Raw genomic sequence first — 20292 nt, 5'->3', positions numbered from 1 at the left:
TAAGTGAAATAAGCCAGCCAGAGAAAGACAAGTACCATATGATCTCACTTATATGTGGAATCTAATGAACAAATTAAACTGACAAACAAAATAGAAACAGACTCATAGATAGAGAACAGACTAACAGCTGTCAAAGGGTAGGGGCATTGCAGGGCTGGTTAAAAAAGTGAAGGGATTAAACAAAAAAATAATTTTTATTTTTCAGTTAGAGCTTACATGTAGTATTACATCATTTAATTCCTTTGCATTTGCATTTAAAATAATTTTTGATGTCAAAACCGGTTTGGCTCAGTGGAAAAGCATCGGCCTGCGGACTGAGAGGTCCCGGGTTCGATTCCAGTCAAGGGCATGTACCTGGATTGCGGGCACATCCCCGGTGGGAGATGTGCAGGAGGCAGCTGATCGATGTTTCTCTCTCATCGATGTTTCTAGCTCTCTATCTCTCTCCCTTCCTCTCTGTAAAAAATCAATAAAATATATTAAAAAAATTTAAAATAATTTTTGATAGATATGTCATTATTGCCATTTTATTTGTATTTTTATTACTTTTTTTCTTCTTTTTTAAAGTTTTTTCCCTTTATTGAATAAGATATTACAAATGTGTCCTTATCCCCCCAATGTCCCCTCATCCCCCCAATCCTGCCCTCACCCTCACCCCCTGTTGTCCACATCCATCACTTATGCTTATATGCATGCATACAAGTCCTTTGGTTTATCTTACCCCCCTCACCCCCACCCTTTAGCATTTCATGTAATACTGTTTTGTTGTTGATGAACTCCTTTAGCTTTTCTTGTCTGGGAAGCTCTTTATCTGACCTTCAAATCACTTTGCCAGGTAGAGTGATCTTGGTTGTAGCTCCTTGCTCCAACTTCATCACTTTAAATCGTTTGTGCCAATCTCGTTTGGCCTGCAAAGTTTCTGTTGAGAAATCAGCTGGAAGTCTTATGGAAGCTCTTTTGTAAATAGCTAACTGTTCTTCTCTTGATGTTTTAAAGATTCTCTTTTTGTCTAACCTTTGGCATTTTAATTATACTGTGTCTTGGTATCTCTTTGGGTTCATCTTGTTTGGAACTCTCTGTGCTTCCTGGACTTGTCAGTCTTTTTCAAAACTTCACCAGGTTAAGGAAGTCTTCTGTTATTATTTTTTCAAATAGGTTTTTAATTTCTTGCTCTTTCTCCTCTCTTTCTGGCACCCCCAGGATGCAAATGTTGGTATGCTTGAAATTGACCTAGAGGCTCCTTAAAGTAATCTCATTTAAAAAAATTCTTTTTCTTTCTTTTTGCTGTTCTGATTTTTTTCTGCTTCCTTATCTTCCAAATTTCTGATTTGATCCTCTGCTGTATCTACTCTACTGTTGATTCTCTTTAAAGTATTCTTCATTTCAGTTATTGTATACTTCATTTCTAACTGGTTCTTTTTTTATGGTTTCTATCTTTGTTTTTATGTTTCCTATCTCTTCGTTGAAGTTCTCACTAAGTTCATCTACTCTTACCCTAAGTTTATTGAGCATCCTTATAATCAGTGTTCTGAACTCTGCATCTGGTAGATTGCTTGTCTTCATTTTGTTTAGTTGTTTTTCTGGAGGATCTCAACCCATGGAGCAGGACTTGTTTCAGCAGGACTCTGGATGAGTGCTGGACGAGTCTGCCTCTTGAGTGTGTCGCTTGTGGAGGTGGTTGGGTGGTGCTGTGGTGTGGTCTGAAGCTGTCCAGAAGCTGTCCACTGGATGAACTGGTTTTGAGGCCTCCTGGGAAATGCATGCCAATGTCAGGCACCACCTGTGCCCTACCTGGAGCCACCTGGCATGAGCTACAAAGCCATGTTCAGATACCTGCTACTTGTGCTGGGTTTGTATGTGCCTGTGAGGGTCCAAGCTGTGAACCAAGGCCAGCTGCTAGAGTCAGGCAAAAGTCCACTTAAGGAGAGGTTCAGGGCATGCCAAGGCCAGATGCTGCTTATTTGAGATGTTTTAGGAAAGTCCGTAGCATGAGCCAAGACAGACCATTTGTATGGAAAAACCACTGGAAATGGCTTGGGTGGGCCTGCAAGTTGGGTGGGGTGGTATCTCAGGGAATCACCAGAGGAGTGAACAGTGCTAGCCAGGTTGATGAAGATTCAGATATAGTGCCTACCTGTCGGCTTTTGGGGAGAATGGCTCATCAAAGGCACTGTGGCCTCTGCCATTACTTCTGTCTGGGAGAAAGCTGCCCCTCCAGCTCTTGCTCTGAAGCCAAATAATTCAATTCCTCCCCGTATATTCCTGACATTTTTTTGAGCTGCTGTCCTAGTGCTGGAGCTTAGAGGGAGTGAGTCCAAGTAAGTACGTGCATAGGCTCTTTAAGAAGATTGCCTAGGGCTCCAGCTGCCCTCCATCTCACTAAACCACAATCCCTGCTGGTTTTTATAGACAGAAACTATGGGGAGTTCTCTTCCTGGCACTAGAACCATAGGCTAGGGACCCTGTGGAGGGGCTGGGACCCCTCGCTCCTCAGGGAAGACCTCTATATATGGGGGTGGGGCCTGCTTTGCAGCTCCTCCTACCAGTCTTCTTTAATTCCCTTGTTGTAGGACTTCCATTCAGCCTGCTATCTGGTGGTTATGAATGATGGTTGTTCTGTAGTTTACTTGTAAGTTTGATGTGATTGTGGGAGGATACAAATTTACCTACTCCACCATCTTGACTGGAAGCCTATAAATTTTTATTGGGACATAGTTACAGCCATTTATGTCCATGTCATCTACAGCTGATTTCCCAGTTACAACAGCAGAGTTAAGAAGTTGTGATAGAGCCCAGCCAGTGTGGTTCAGTGGTTGGGCATTGACCTGTGAACCAGGAGGTCACAGTTCGATTCCTGGTCAAGAGACATGCCCAGGTTTTGGGCTCGATCCCCAGTAGGGGGTATGTAGGAGGAAGCTGATCCATATCCATGCTTTTCTCTCATCTTTTATATTTCTGCTAGAGGCCTGGTGCACGAAATTTGTGCACGGGGGGTTGGGGTTCCCTCAGCCCAGCCTGCACCCACTTCAATTGGGGACCCCTCTCACAATCTGGGACCATTGGCTCCTAACTACTCGCCTGCCTGCCTGATTGCCCCTAACCCCTCTGCCTGCCTGCCTCATCGCCTATAATTGCCTCTGCCCGCCTGCCTAAGCAAGCCCCCAACTGCTCTACCCTGCTGGCCTGATCTCACCCCCAACTGCCTCTGCCTGCCTGATCACCCCTAACTGCCCTGCCTTGCCAGCCTGATCTCACCCCCAACTGCCCTCCCCTGCCATCCTGATCTTGCCTCTGCCTTCCCGTGCTGGCCTGATCTTACTCCCAATAGCCCTTCCCTGCTGGCCTGATCACCCCTAACCTCTCTACCTGCCTGCCTCATCACCCATAATTGCCTCTGCCTGCCTGATCGCCCCTAACTGCCCTCCCCTGCCAGTCTGATCTCACCCCAAACTGCCCTTCTCTGCTGGCCTGATTGCCCCTAACTGCCTCTGCCTGCCTGATCACCCCTAACTGCCCTCCCCTGGTGGCCTGATCTCGCTCTCAGCTGCCCTCCTCTGCCAGCCAATTTGGTTCTGATTGGTCAGTTTCTATGCCAGTCAGCATCAAAAGCTTTGCCTCCTAGACAGCCATTGGCTCCTCACAGTTGACCCAGATTTGGTTCTGATTGGTCAGTTTCTATGCCAGTCAGTGTCAAAAGCTCTGCCTTCTAGGCAGCCATTGGTTCCTTATATTCACCCAGATTTGGTTCTGATTGGTCAGTTTCTATGCCAGCCAGCGTCTCTGGGCCTATCAATGGGGCCTGATCAGAAAGGTGGGGCTGATCAGCAGCCCCGGTGGAGGCCTGGAGAGAAATCAAGGTCCGGCTGTTGGCCAGGCCGGGAGAGTAAGAGAGGCAAGTTCTGATCAACGGTTGCCACAGAGGCTATGGATCAGACACTGCCTCTCTCTCTGCAGGCCTCTCTCCAGGCCTCATCTGCAGTGCCCTAGGCAGTCAGTGCTGGGTCAGGGCACCCACAGTGGCCCCAGTCAGTGCTGGGTCCACGGCAGCCCAGCACTGACTTCTGGTCTGGTTGAGCCTTCGGTCGTAATCGGTCGTTATGACACTGGCTTTTTATTATATAGATCTCTCTTTCTCCCTTCCTCTCTCTGAAATCAATAAAAACATATTTTTAAAAAAGTTATGATAGAGATAATCTTGTCTGCAAAAATGATATTATTTACTATCTAGCCCTTTACAGAAAAAAGTTTGTCCACCCCTGATCTAGATAATTCAACTTCTTCTTTCCCAATTCCTTTATCATTCAAATATCTCTTTCAACTCTTCATTTCACTGTGTAGGTATTAGAAGTAAGCTTTCCACATTTTACAAATGAGGAAACTGAGGACCAGAAAGGTTAAGAAAGTTAAGGTACTGCTGATGCTTTGTAGTCATGATAATGTCAGGTTGTCATAGAATGTTTTTCCTCAGTTCCTTTATACAAATACAGGGAGGCCATGGATCATTTATATATTATGTTCTTTTAGCACCGAGGAGAGTCCTGAACCCAGACTCTATTATTAGTATTTGTCAACTGATTGAAAAAGCTATGTTAAAAATATAGTTTTTTATCTAAGTCAATTTCCTATTTTGTTGGCAATCTTAAGTATAATTTTTTTTTTAAAAAATTGGTATTACCAAGGATTTTAATGGAAACTTTAAAAAGAAATAAGGCATCATCCTTGTGAAACTGTTCTCTCCTTTAATATAAGCAATCTTATCTTTTTAAGAGGATCTTCTCACTTTATCAGGGAGATTGAACATGGATGTTATCATTTTAATTAAACACTTTTCTTATATTTTGGTTCTTGATGATTTATTATAATCATGGAGAAATACTGAAATAAAGGAAGATATTTTTGGTATTCCAAATCTACTACCTTCCAATAATGTTAAGGATCTGTGTCCTTTGTAGTCTTATGAAATTAAATTAACCCCCCCCCACACACACACACTATAAATAAATTACAAATATAGTTTTGGTTATCATCAAGACTAGGTTTCAATGGATTTGAAACATTGCTTCATTTTAAAGAAAGTTCCCTTGGTTCTTACAAAGTCTCTCTCTCTTTCTCCCCATTTTTCTTCTATGGTAAGGTCAGTTAACATGGAAATATGTCATGATGTGAGCAGCATTGAGTGATGTTCTTGGTCATATTTTAGATTATAACTTTTCATATTTTCTGATACAATTGGTGACATTGATCAGAATAGGGTTATCAACTAAATTAATAATTATATGCGTCAATATATATTGGGCATTGATCACTTGCTATGTGCCTGGCACTATGTTCCATGTGGGGAACACAATCGTGATTATGTGGAACAGGCCATTGGCTTAATTTGAGTAGTATGAAAAGGAAGGCTCTCTTAGTTATAAAAATCTCCCATATAATTAGATTTATCCCTTTGGTTAATGAACCATTCTTAAATACAGATATTTCTTCAGGGTTAATGATTCCTATTAGTCACTCACATTTTATTTTAAATTAGTTTGAGGACCCAATGACAGCTAATGGATAAGCTACTTTGCAGGAATAACGTTTTTGATGGGTGAAGAGGGGAAGGGAGATGAATTTGGAGCAGAGTGTATTGCCAAGGAAAGGCCAGTTTGCGTATGATCTGAGAGCAAATGTTATGACACCCAGGGTCTGCTAGGTGTTGGGAGGAATGGATGCAGGAAAGAGAAAGGACAGGAAGGCAAAATTAAGATGGCAAATAGTAGAGGCAACTGTTGATCTTTTCTAGAATCAGCTTTCATAGTGTTTCTTGTGTCCCTTTTCTGAGGTGTGTAAATAGGGTCGCTCAAAAGAATCCTCAGAATTTTTTGGGGGTGTGAATAGCCTGGGTTATCTGGCTCATGCTTAGAGTCTGGCTTTGCTCCAGAAATTTTTCACCGTGCTCCAAGAACCCCGTGGGTATATTTGTCTCCTCATTGATCTCAGAGTTGCTTCAACAGCCTTTCTTTCTCACCATTTTGTGTGGCCTCCTGAAACTGGGCCTATGACCAAAGAGAGTGACATGTCCACAGGGGAGTTCAGGTATTCCATTAAGGGTGCAATGTGGTCTGAGCTCCTCTTTAAGACCCTCCAAACAGGCACCCAACAGTTATTCTAAATCCTTGGAAGAAGTCATGTTTCTACTTCCCTGTGTAGTGTACAGTCAATATTTATTCATCATGTAGTCTGGACCAAGGCATAAAAAGTGCTTTATGTATGTCATCCTGAATCACTGCAGACAACCTTATGAAGTAGGTACTGGTTTTTCCCCTTCAAACTATATCTGATGAAAAGGAGGGTGTGTTAGGATTACATCCAACTACAGCTAATAGAAAACATGTCATACAGTGCCTTAAATAAGGGGTTTATTTTCCTCTTGTCCTGGAGGGGGGAAAAGGCATTTCAGGCCTGATATGGTGGGATTCAGATACCATTAATGCTTCTTTCCAGCATCTTTAGCATGTAGATTGCTCTCTCATGTTTATTGCCTGTTATAACTGCTCTACCCTTGGCATTGCATCAGCATTACAGAGAGGAAGAAGAGGAAAGGCTAAAACAGTGGTTCTCATTTGGGTGTGATTTTGTCCCTAAGAGATATTTGGCAACACCTGGAGACAGTTTTGGTTGTCACAACCTTGGTGTGTGTGTGTGTGTGTGTGTGTGTGTGTGTGTGTGTGTGTGTGTATTGCTACTAGCATCTAGTGTGTAGAAGCCAAAGATGCTGCTAATCTACAGTGCACAGGACAGTGCTCACAACAAGAATTATCTGGTCTGAAATGTCAGTAGTGCTAAGGGAGAGAAACTGGCATAAAGGCAGAAAGCATATGCCAGGCAAGTCTATCCTCTTTGAAAATGGATTCGTGAAAGTGGACCAAAGACTTTGTTGTATGCAATTGGCCTGAATCTCATCCCACAGCCAACTTTAGCTGCAAAGGAAGCTGGGAAATACATCTATTTTTTGTTGGGTCCATTATCACCACAAGCAGGATTTGGGTCTGATAGTAAGGGAAGGAAAGGAGAATGGAGATTGGGTAGACAATAGGCGGTTGTCATGAGCATACTCTTTCCAGAGGTTTGTGTGAATAAGGGATGTGGATACATGCACTGGTTAAGGAAAACTGGAATTTTTTATCAACCACAGTTGGCTAGGAAATATTTTTTGCAGGACATAATATGCAGTCTACTACCTATTAATGCCACTGTTCTCTCAGTATTTGCAGTGGGACTTGCCTTTGCTTCTTGTCCATGTAGCCTCTGAGACAATTGATTTCAGGCCTGCCTCACTAATACTTTTTTACCCTTCAACAAGTCAGTAAACTGTTGATGCTTCATTTCTTTTATTCCAAAAAAAAAAAGGTGATGTGATCACTATTTGCCTTAAAGTGTATATCAGTTAGAGTTTATTCAGGAATAGAGATGCCCTTCTAAGAATATGAAGCAGGAAGATATGTAATATGGGGAATTGCAGGCTTATGCAACCATTGGGAAGGCTGGGGAGTGAAGAGCAGAGTCTGCCAATGATGTCTGCTGCACTAACACAAAAGGGGTCTTCTCAGGAGAATGCCTGGAAGCTTCTGACAAAGTGTAGTATTTGCTGTCTGCAGATGTCTTTGTACCTGTCCCTGGCTACCAACAGTGACTGCTAGTGCTTCTAATTGGCAGAGTCTAACCTGGAACCATGCCCATGGAATTCTGGGAGATGTAGTTCTGAAGCTTCTCAGGGAAGAATAGAGAATGGGGTGGAGTGGGATGATGTGGAATTGACAGCAGATTGGCAGAAGGAGCATTTAAGTTTGAATAAAGACATTTATTTGGCACATTTTGGGAAGAAGAGAACTCTGTTCAGATTTTGGCAATGTTGCTACTAGTATTATTACCTTATTCAACCTCTGTGTCCTTGGAAGATGAATAGGAATTGTTTCTCTGCTCTGGCTCTGTTCAAGTTATGGTGTTGCTAAATAAATAAATAGATAAATAAAAGGATTCAATGACCTGCATAGCTGGTGCAGAAGATAATATATTCTGTGTAGCTTCATAATGCAGTGTGTGTGTGGGGGGGTTGGTCTCAGAGCGTGAGGTTTATAAAACAATGTATAATTCACCAGTATGCCGTGGAAAGACCAGTGCTCAGAAAACAGTTGTGGATGACTCAGCTTGTACATGTCTTTATTTTGGGGGAAACTGTCTGGAGCTCTTTATTTGCTGTAGGTATGTATGCAGCTTGTGGTGAGCTGATAAAATACAATGAGGTATTAAATACAATGAGGAAAATAATAAAACCTTCTTGGAACATGGTAACCTATAGACAGATGCCATATTGTTTGGTGTTGAGGAGAGAGTTGTAATCTCTACTTATCTGGTATCTGGGTCACATCAGGCTTTCAGTGTAACTCATTGGGCTTTGAAGGCAGAATTTGACCTATGCTATATTTGCGTCTCTGGAACAGCAAACCCCATTATAACTGTGTCCTACGGCACTTGTAAAATCCTTTCTGAGTCTTGAGTTTCAGGTGTCTGCTGATATTTAACATTTGAATTATCTCAAAGAAGATGAGGAAAATGTACTGTCTTAATTCTATTTATATTTTGAGTGAGGAAAATTGAAAGGGAATGAAGGAAAAAACTCGTTACCAAGAGCAGTATGTAAAGGTCACTGGTTTAGCTTTGCTGGAAAAATACTCGTTTTTGGGGTTGCCTGGAGTCTTATCTTGGCAAAGCTGGAGGCAAAGCTGGTGATGAGGATTTGTGTGCAAGTGATTTTTGATTTATTCAGCAAGTGCTCTCAAGAGAAACCAGCAAGGGAATGGGTGAAGCCAGACAGGGAAGGGTGAGAGATGGGCAAGGGTGCAATTTCCGGGGAAATCTCAGACACCCTGATCCTTGGGGGAACTCTGGAGCACCAGTTATACCTTGAAGTTTGTCCTGAACTGCAGCAACGGAGCTGCTGGGCATTCATGCTCCTACACAGTCAGTCAGTAGCTGAGGGCTGCTGGTGTGGGGTTGTGTTTGGAGACAGATAAACTCCCAGGGACCTCCGAAGAGTCTCAGATGCTGGCCATTAGAAAGGAGAAAGATCCCAGCTGGCGTGGCTCAGTGGTTGAGTGTCCAGGAGGTCATGGTTCGATTCCCAGTCAGGGCATATGCCCCGGTTGCGGGCTTGATGCCCAGTGTGGGGCATGCAGGAAGCAGCTGATCAATGATTCTCTCTCATCATTGGTGCTTCTATCTCTCTCTCCCTCTCCCTTCCTTTCTGAAATCAATAAAAAATATATTGTAAAAAAAGAAAGGAAAAAGAATATTGATGCTGGGGAGGGGATGTACAGAAGTGATTAAAGGGATCCCAGTAGATTGGGGAAAGCCCCAATAATGTATTTACTCTTCGAGTAAACTGCTCTTTTGTTTTTATGAAACCCAGAATCTGAGGAGAGGAGAGAAGAGAGAAAAATTTTCACTTGCAAATGCAAGGGTTGGAAAACCTTTTCTATAAAGGGCCAGGTAGTAATATTTGAGGCTTTGTTGGCCACAGAGTTTCTGTTCCAACTAGTCAACAGTCAACAACATCATTATGGGTGCAAACGCAGCCATAGATTACATGTAAATGAGTGGGCATGGCAGTGTCACAATAAAGCTTTATAAAAGCAGATGTGACGGAGGGAGGGAGGAATAGATTTGGCCTAGGAGCCATAGTTTGCCTGTTCCTCCTGTGGAGGTTCCTTGTATGTGCCTAAGGTGATTGCTTTATCCATTCTGTATATGCTGCAAAACACAGGGAATAATTAGGATGGCTGTCAAAAGGATGGTTATAATGCATCTTAAATTAGGCTGGACCCCCTACCTCAAGTCTTTCACCATTCACAATTTTGCATGGATAATCTTGCTGAAGTGTGGCTCTTCTCATTTTACTCTTGCTAAAAATATTTAGTTCTCTGTTATCTGTAAAATAAAATCTAGCCTCTTTAGCATGGCATTCGGGAATCCCTGTGATCTAGCTCAAGCAGTTTTTCTGTACTGTTCTCTGCTTCCCGCCCATGTGCTTCCTGGTCCAAGTATAGCAACTACTCACCCTCTCTCCCACATGCCCTTTGTTTCCATCTCCCTGACTTTGCCCCTGCTGCTTCCTCTCCTGGAGTGCCCTTCTGCTCGGCTCTGCAATTTGAAATCCCAACCATTCTATTAAGAGTCAGTTTGGCCCCTGCTCCATTAAGCATTCTCCTCATGTGGAAATAGTCTCTGCTCTGGACTTTGATAACAATAGTGTCTATTTTTATTAAAATCTTTATTTTATTTATGTTATACATATAGTTATTTGCTATATTCACTATAGTTTGTGTGGTTTGTTTTTTTTTTTAGTATTTTAGGGCAGTGACTAACAATTTTTTTGCCCTTCACAGTGGGTTGCATATAGTAGACATTCAGTAAATGTAGTTTTCAGGTGAAGGTTGCATTTCTACATCCTGTGATTATTAATGGTGTAAGTGCTGAAACGCTGACATAAATTTTCTTTTTCCTTTCTGTAGGCAAGAGCTGTTTTGTCCAAAGTTGGCTATCCTGAGTTTATAATGAATGATACTTATGTTAATGAAGACCTCAAAGCAGTAAGTGCTAAATTTACTGTATTTTTTTTCCTGGCAAGTTTTACTGGCCTCATGCCTTTCAACTAACCCAAGTCCAAGCAATTAAACCTGGCGGTGCCAGAAAGCACCAACTTCTTATTCATTCCTTGGCTAGGTATGAGCCTTAATATTCAGGCATATCACAAGATTTAGAACAGATTAAAAATAAAGGAAGTGTCAGAAAGAATGTATAGCTGAGCAGGTACCATAAAGCAAAAACACTTGGATTTGGCCTAATTTAATCGTAAAGGAAATAATGAAACAAATTGAGTATTTTGCAATTAGTGGGCATGCTCTTATGGTGAATGTATATTTGTTGTTAAACAATCTTTATGTGTTTCATTCATATTAAATGACTAGTAATAAATCTGCCAGCTAGGCGTTAACTTCATTAAACTTTGTGAGTGTTTTTGCAAATTAAGTGTGTATATATATATGACTGTAATTTATTGTGACTTGGACTGTATATTTGCAGTAATTTAGTGATGTAGGAATACTAATAATTCTTTTTTATTCCAGTATTTTGGGACATGTATTTTCCAATAGATGTATTCACTACAGGTATTTCTACTCACAACCACTGTTATTTCCTTTTCTTTAAATACTTCTGATAAAGAATTGTGATTCCTTACAAAACCCCTGTCTGTACCATTCACTGGATTTTCTTGTAAAAGTACTTTTTTTAGAATTCTTTAAATAACTGGTTCTGAGGTATAGTTCTTTCCTGAAATTGAGGCTTGACAAGTTGTATATCTGAAAGCAATTCCAGCTTTGTAGATGAATGTCAGAATTTTGCAAGATTATTCAAAAGTGAGAGAAGGCTTTAATTAGAAAGTTTTTCCATTGGGCTCTAAGATATGCCCTTCCAAGTATTGATCTAGTTGTCATGGAGGAAGATAATTATGCTTCACAGTATCACAAAGTTCAGACAACCCATCTTATTCTACATTGTTTTGATGCTGAAAAAACTCACAGTTATTATGATAATTAAAAATACTAATGCACTTGACACATTCGTGTACGTTATCTTTTAAGCATCACAGTGATCCTCTGAAGTACATGGTGCTTAGCCCCGTTTTGCAGAAAAGGAAGTAGAGACTCAAAGAAGTTAAATGATTTCCTCAGTCCACACAGAGTATCAGAGCCAGGACTGAAATCTGGGCCTAGGAAGCTCTGCCTGTAATCTGAAAAGGGGTTCTGCAGGGTCCTTGTCAGGGAGCCGTGCTGGAGGGATAGAGGGGTAGGTTTGAAGAATTGGTGGGAGCTGCTTGCCTAGAGCTGGTTGGAAGGGAGGAGAGAAGAGGGGAGGTCGTATTGTCCAGTGGTTAACAGCACAGGCTTTAGAGTGGTTCTGCCTCTTCCACTTACTAGTTTGGTTTTGTATAGCTTGCATAACTTCATTTAGCTTCCTTTTGGTTATATGGATACTGGAGATAATAATAACCAAGTCTTAGTATTGCTGGGATGACTAAGGGAGATTATATGAATGTAAAAGCACCTACCATAATGACTGGCACATATGTAGGCTCCCTATAAATGGTAGCTGTTACTTTGTGGATTAGTATGAGAACTGTTGCTGCTAAGAAGAACATCATCAGGGCACCAAGTATCATTGCAGGAGAACCTGTACAATTAGATGTGATCGGCAAATATTCCGAGTCAAGGATACAGATAAGAAGGCTTGAGAGGCAATTTGGTGTAGCGGTCTACCGTTTAGTAACTATGTGAACTAGGATCTCTGTGGTTAAGTTTCCTCATGTCAGAATGGAGATAACAATAATCCTTCCCTTATAAAGCTGCTGTGGGGATCAGATAAGTTAACATATTTAAAGTATTTAGAACTGATCCTGGGGCACAATAAGCACAGTATAAGAGTTAGTTATGACATCTTCAGTTTGCACTTATGATACTAAATTATTTTTGTTTGGAAAAGTCATTGTGAATTAACTCATCTACTATCCAGGTATCTCAAATTGATTGAAAAGGCTGTATAAAGGGAACGGTCTCAAGCTTTAATCAAATAAGATAGTATTTAGTCCTCACTCACACTATTTAGTTGATCATGTTTTGTTGACAGTGTGCAGCTGTTTAAAGTCAGTGCCCCACACTTATGGACTCACTGAATCTGGTACCTTTTGTAAAAAGAAACCAGATGCAGTGTTGGGCATTTCCCCTCATTTCTCCAAGGTCTGAATGGAAGCCATTAGATACCAAGATTTGTAAGCACTTTTGTGAAGAAATGGTTTTTGTGTTAACTTGCTGCCAAAGCAGACACAGTTGCCTGGCTGGCATGGCTAGGTGGTTGAGCGTCAACCAGGAGGTCACAGTTCGATGCCCGGGTTCTGGGCTCGGTCCCCAGTGCGGGGCGTGCAGGAGGCAGCTGATCAATGATTCCCTCTCATCATTGATGTTTCTATCTCTTTCTCCCTCTCCCTTCTTCTATGAAATCAATAAATTTTTTTTTTTAAAAAAAAGCAGACACAATTACACCCAAGAGTTTCTAACACTTTAAAAAACAGACAGTGAAAAAAATCCAAATCCATGAAAATAAAATACATTTGTGTTTGGAAACTGATAGAGAAAATGAATAAAATGCAACTTGAAAATAGGTAAAGGATGCTTGCTTGATTTGATAGCAATAGTGTCACTGATGTTAATAGCAAAAGGACTAAAGTACTGCAGGTACACAATGGGACTGTATTTTCAGTTTGGAGAAATACATAGATAAGGACTACTATAGGCCTAAAAGAAATGTCTGGTTATACAAGCTCTGAGCATGAGAGAGGCTTTCACAAATGAAAAACAGCTTAGTTTATTTGACACAAGTGAAGATATGGTTCACCAGGTACAAACGCAAAAGGAAAGAGGATAGACATTAGGTACTGGATTAGATGAAGGTCAAGGAGAAAGGCTGAAAACTGAAATTGGACCTGTGTTGAGATAAGAGCAAATGGGAAAGAACTTAGAGGCAAATGTAAAGAATTAGAGAAAAATTGCCCCCCCCATTTGAGGAAGAGAAGATAAATTGATACTCCCATTTTTTTTCTGAATAATGATCTTTTTGTAGTCTTTGAAAAGAGCAAGAATAAAGGAAATGTCCTTTATGTGAACCCCCAGTAGCATACAGGAAAGCCTACTAATTAGCCAAAAAAGGTAGGTGTCAGTACATTTTCAAATTAGCCTTACTAACTGGTCCTTTATTGATCCTTGGTGGATATAGACGCAAGACTGGTATGATATCAACCTTGGAAAGATTACTGTATCATTAAAAAAAGCCCAGACCACACTAGGTATTTCAGAGAGAGGAGATTTAATACAGGAGATAGTTGGGAAGGCAAAAATCAGGAAGGTGAGGTATACCAGAGATAATAACTTCAGGAAGCTATTACCATCCCTGTATCTAGGGGCACAAAAGGAAGGAAGTGATGGTACCATCATTTAGGAGACCAGAGGAGGAACTGCCATTTTAGCTGGGGCTGTGAGGAGGAGATGAAGATTCTTCTACAGTCGATGTCAGAAAAAGAAAAAGGAGAGAAATAATGAAAGATATCAAACACAGAATTCTTTCCCTTCCTGCCACCTGCTGATTTCCCCCAGTCCCTCCTATTGGCAGGGGGTTAACTGGCAATGGAGCCTGGGAAACATAGTTTTCAGATGCCCAGCCCCAGCATTATAGAACAGAGTAAAAGGGTGGGCATGTATCTGAGAGACAATCAGTAAGCAATCGACACCATTAGGCACTTATTCTTGTGAAAGCCAGCAGAGAATTGTAGTAGGGACTAAAGTCAAAATCACAGCTGACATCTGTTTACTTAGGAGAATTGGACATGGGTAACTTACAAAAAATACATTTTTCAATTGATTTTTAGAGAGAGAGGAAGGGAGAGGGAGAGAAACACAGATGTGAGAGCAAAACATTGATCAGCTGCCTTCTACACGCCCCTTACCAGGGATCAAGCCCTCAACCTGGGCATGTGCCCTGAATGGGTATTGAACCAGTAACCTTTTGGTGTACTGTACAGGATAATGCCAACCAACTGAGCCACACCAGCCAGGGCTGGATATGGGTAAATTTTCAGAAAAGATCAATGTTTCTGGTGAATGATACATCTACACAAATAAAAGAGAAACATGCAAATTGGTATCACTCAGCTATGCCCACCAGCCAATCAGGATGAGCATGCAAATTAACCTAACAAAGATGACGGCTAATTTGCATATGCAGGTGTGGAGCGAAGACTGAAGACACTGAAGACTGAAGACGACTAAAGACTGAAGAGGCTTGCCTTCTCTGCTGTGGTCAGAGCAGAGAAGCCTCCAGGCTTGGCTTCTATGCTGTGGCTGGAGTGAAGGCTGGGTCCCAGGTGCTGGAGGAAAACCGGTGCCGGCAGCCAGGGGAAGGAAGGCCTATTTCATGAATCTCTTCGTACAATGGGCCTCTAGTATATATATATATATATAAACATAAATATACATATAGAGATGTATAGGTATTATGTGAACCCACATAATATTATCTAGAGTGGGTCTTGGTCTGCTCTGGCCAGTGGAGCATATATATATGGTGTGTGTGTGTGTGTGTGTGTGTGTGTGTGTGTGTGTGTGAATAATAATGTATAACTATTTATATGTGTTGTGTGTTTTATGTGTGTATAAACGATAGAGAGTGCTACTGCCACTATGCAAGAGTGAGGTAATATTTAGGTGGAATGCTCCAGAAAGACAGGTTGTTAAAACATTGAAATACCTCTGTACTATTTAGTAGAAGACCAAAATAAAACATTGTGCTCAGCCCTCCCAAGTGATCTCTGGCCACCATGGCCCTGGAGAGCCAAGAGTGGGCATTGGAAGGGGATATCCACCAACCTTCCAGCCAGCCCTCTAACTCCCATGCCCTGGCTTTCATCTAGAGTGCTCCACTGGCCAGAGCAGACCAAGACTTCCCTTTACCCCTGGAGGTGGCAACAGGGCATCTGGTGCCATCTAGTTCCTGTTTGGTGTGCTACCTACTGCTACCTCACCTTTACATGGCTGCTTGTGGGAACTGCATCTTCCGCAGTGTACCGTATATGTAGGTTGTTAAACAGTTTGAATGTAGGTGTGTACACACATGCACACACACTCACACTACTTATGGACAAAGCCATCTAAAAACAATCTTGCATATTACTTTCCTATTTAAATAAGGGAAAACATAAATAAAAAATCTGGATGCATTAAATATTCAGAAAGTTCTTTGTGTGCCTAACCTAAAATCTTTCTTATACATATTTGTATATATCTCTGAGTGTCTTTAAATGGATTTAACATAAACAGAAAGTATTCTAGAATCTATACTTCTATTGACTTATGTAGTGTTTAATCAACATGTACTTAGGGATTCTGCAGAGAAGCTGAACACACGTGCTCTGCCCTTATTACATGTTCTTTGCCTTTGGTGGGGGGATTAGCTTTATTCTGTTTAGTCTGTGGCATTTGATGAGAAATTCAGATTCCCCTAAATTTTATGATCTGGATAGCTATTCTTAGGAAAGGACAGAAGAGCCCCAATTAATTTTGCAAAGGTCGCTCAATTGAAAAGTCAGGCGATGGAATTGATTAAAAGTCATTACCAACTTGACTTAGATTTTCACCAGTAACTAAAAGGACAAGAGGCTGTTCAGCCAACAATTGTCCCTTGCAGAGTTTAAACATTTTTTGAAGATTACAAGTGGTTTTAAAATGTTCATGTGCATTCATTTTTGTTGCTATCTCTACAAGTGGAACTTTCCCAATGGTTGCTGTGTTGCATAGTTGTTTCTTACTCAAGGGCCTGTTAAAATTTTTGAAATTATCAAAGTATTCTCACATGGTGGAAATTTGGGAAATAGAGAAAAGGCATGCAATAGTACCTGTGATATTGGTGCTCGAACATACTAATACGTAATTCCGTTTTAGTGTCTTCTTTCTTTCTATTTTTATAGCTGTAATTGATGTTTATATATAATTTTGTATACTGACCTTTATTATTTTGCCCTTGTCTTCTGTAGCCTTCATTACCATTATTTTAACAGCTGTATATTTTAAGTAAACTAAACTGTACCATGATTTATTTAGTCAGTGCTTCTCTTACCATAATTCTTACCTTTTCCTCCTTCTTCCCTGTACCCCTTCTGTTAAATCACTGGTTTTCTTAGTAAGACTAATGAAAATAACATTGAAGTAGGAACCTAATGATTTGGACCGTATGGCTTTGCCAAGTTGCGTAATTTCTCTAACTGTGTCCCATCTATCACAAGGTAATAACTGCGGCTGACCTCTTCCTACCCCCACACTTAACCTGTCTCACAGGAAAAAGTAAAATTTGTCTCTTATCACCTGTAACTTCCATTAAATAAATGGAATAGACCAACTAAACCAGGCTAAGAAACAGCAAATACTATGCATTTCATAAAACAGATTTTAAATTGTTCTTCTAAACATAGATGATAAGCTGTTGACAAATTGTAATTACTTACTTCTGAGTTTTGGTCCTCATGGTTATTTTCATGGATGTGGTAGGACCTTATTTACTTAAAAGTATTTTTAGCCATGGGACTCTTCTTTAGGAAACATTTGGTTGGTTTTTCTTTTGATATCTGTAGAACAACCCGAACGTCAAGTTTCTTCTCTCAGATGAACAGGATAATCTCGCAAATAGCAAACTCTTCTAAAAGTAACAACTGACTCCACTGATATTACCAAAAATGCTAACATTTTTTAAAAAATATGTTTTTATTGATTTTTTTTAGAGAGAGAGGAAGGGAGGGGGGAGAGAGAGAGAAACATCAATCAGTTGCCTCCCATATGCACCCACCCACAACCTGGGCATGTGCCCTGACCAGGAATTGAACCAGTGACCCTTTGGTGCACAGGATGTAGCTCCAACCAAATGACCCACCCGGCCAGGGCAAAAAGTTAATATTTTTGACAGAAATAACTTTGGGAGAATTTCCTGGAAATTGTTCTGAACCCAAGAATGTATCTGAATTTTCTGTTACAGTCATATTCTGAGAGTTCTGGCAGAACTATCTTGGGAACAAAACGGAAAAAAGCTAAGGGTTGAATAGTGGACACAATTTTTAAACTGGGAATGCATTAGGATTATTAGATGAGGTTGCTTCCTAAAACAAGGCACTTACTGTGTTTCTTCTAAGACTGAGTACAAATACCTACCTTAAAATACAATTGATTATAAGATTTCCTTTTAATATGAAGAATCGCAAACATTGGGAAAGTATGTAAAATCATATTTTGAACAAATAGCTTTAACAAACATTAAACATATTGCCATATTTTTATACATGCACACACATATTTTAAATGAATAAAACAGATATATTGGAAATTGTTTGTGCACTTGTCATTGACCTAATGTCCTTCTCCCCTGCCTTCTTCTTCCCTAGGTATAAACACTATTTTGAATTCAGTGTTTATCATTCCCATGCATTTCTTTATGCTTTTGCTAAAGATAGGTTCATATCTATAAGCAACATGCATTATTGTTTTACATGTTATAAAATTTTAAATTCTTTCATACATATAACTTGTCTTACTCAGCATTACTTTTCAGATGATTTCATATTCATGCATACAGACCATTTGCTTAAACTGCCATATTGTTTTCCATTATGTGATTATACCACAATTTATTTATTTATCAGCTACCCCCATAAGATGACTGATGGAGGGACAATTTAAAGTCATTTCTTTATAACTGGTTGGTCAAGTAGAACACCAAGGATGCCAGAATTTGGTATTTTCATTACTGCCTTTCCTACCTGTGCTTTTAGTTATTTTACGCCTTTCTATTTTGGCCTGGTCCCCTGAAAAGACTAAGCTGAATCACTAACAAGTTACTCTACAGACATAATGGGTACCCACTATATGTTAGGGTAGAGATAAGCCTAAGCCAGATATTGGCCAACAAATAGGCCGCTGTCAAGTCTATAATCATGAAGTTGTAAATATACATTCATATCTGTACTGTAATCCCCGTGGGTTTTCTGTACATTCACTTGCTGCACTTTAATTTTTACCTATAAAAGAGTTTCATGGTTTAAATTTACAAAATATAACAACTAATAAGGATTTAATTACTCTTAGTTATTTGCTTATTACAATGTATATTTTTCTTGTTTTATTTGATACAATATTATATTTTAAGACCAAAGCATTAGAGATCATTAAAACCATAGCTTTTGCTTTTACACAGATATTATTTACAATGTTTTAGCTAAATACTGCTAATTTTATGTAGAGAGTGCCTATGGAATTGAAACTGCCATTTTCCTTCCAAAAAAGAAAAAGGAACTCAAGAATCAATTATGTCTGTTTCCCTATTTTATTAGACAACATTGTTGTGAGCCAACAACTTCTTGTTTTTCTATGCAAGCTGTAATCTATGACTTGCCTCTGTAATTGCATTAATTTTTGGTGACCAGTACATTTTTGGGTGTTAATAGATAAATTCTATTAATAATTAAATTGTCCTTGTGACTCAATTGTGCTTGTGGTGGAAAATAAGTCTCTGAATAGCTTTCATTTTTTTTCCTTCATGAGCAAATGTCCAATACAGTAAATTAGATTGAACATTTGACTAAAACAGTCATCTATAAGCTAAATGAGGTTTCAGTTGACAAAACTGAATGTTATTAGAAGAACCTATGTGACAAATAAATAAGGTACACATTTTAGAAAAGTTCAAAGAATCATGTGGGCCAAGAAATTTCAAACCTATGATAATATGTTCTGTAAGGGTTAAAATAGATTTTTCAATTATAAAGCAAAGGAAACATATTGTGAATTATTGCAGCTTGCCTTGTTCTTCTTTTTTTTCCTTCTGTGATGCAGAAATGACCATATTGATTTTTGTGCTTTTTATTTTAAAAGAAAATCACTGAGATGAAATTTTCATGGCTTTGTGAATACTTTGTTAACTGATGATGGCTGAGAGGCTGTGAAGAGGGCAGCTTCTCTGTTGATCACTCATTTGTGCACTGAAGTCTTTTTTTTCAGAGCCATCTCTTATCTGCACTTAGAACAATGATCCTTATGGTTTGTTTTATTCAGATCAAGTTTTCAGAATCTGACTACTTTGGCAACGTCCTGCAAACGCGCAAGTATTTAGCACAGTCTGATTTCTTCTGGCTGAGGAAAGCTGTTCCAAAAACAGAGTGAGTAAAAAAAAAAATAAGTGAAATAGATAAATAATGTTGGTGGGAAAAGGAGTTTCTTTGGACCAGACTTTGTAATTTCCCTCAAGTCAGAGTAACTGGCTTGCCAGTTATCTTGCTTTAGCAAAATCTGTGTCATGTTTTGGCAACTCTTATTTCTGCTATTATATGAATCACTTGTTCAGTTTAATTATGGCTCCTTCACTCCTAGCATCAACACATATCAAAATAAGGCTTATTAGAGTTTATCAGGATGCCAGCATTTAAAGCATTTCTAGATCTTGTTATATGTATATTATATATATATACATATATATGTGAATATTATATATATATGAATATATATGGATATATATGAATATATGTATATATTTCATATATGTATATATGAAATAAATTTCTGAATGTCACATTCAGGTAGAAACTTTTAAAGATCTCAAAGAACAAAT

General features: G+C 39.7%; 1 protein-coding gene across 1 annotated transcript in view; it reads left to right on the top strand.

The window, feature by feature from the left end:
• Nucleotides 1-20292, top strand: part of PHEX (phosphate regulating endopeptidase X-linked) — a 195036-nt gene that overhangs the window by 116459 nt on the left and 58285 nt on the right. The window contains exons 13-14 of the mRNA XM_059679129.1: nt 10554-10631; nt 19740-19843. Of these exons, the coding sequence (XP_059535112.1) occupies nt 10554-10631; nt 19740-19843 (182 nt within the window). The remainder of the gene's footprint in view (nt 1-10553; nt 10632-19739; nt 19844-20292) is intronic.

The sequence above is a fragment of the Myotis daubentonii genome, chromosome X, assembly GCF_963259705.1.
Source record: "Myotis daubentonii chromosome X, mMyoDau2.1, whole genome shotgun sequence".
Classification (NCBI taxonomy): Eukaryota; Metazoa; Chordata; class Mammalia; order Chiroptera; family Vespertilionidae; genus Myotis; species Myotis daubentonii.
Note: the sequence above shows the minus strand (reverse complement) of the source record. Positions and strands in the feature narration are given on the sequence as shown.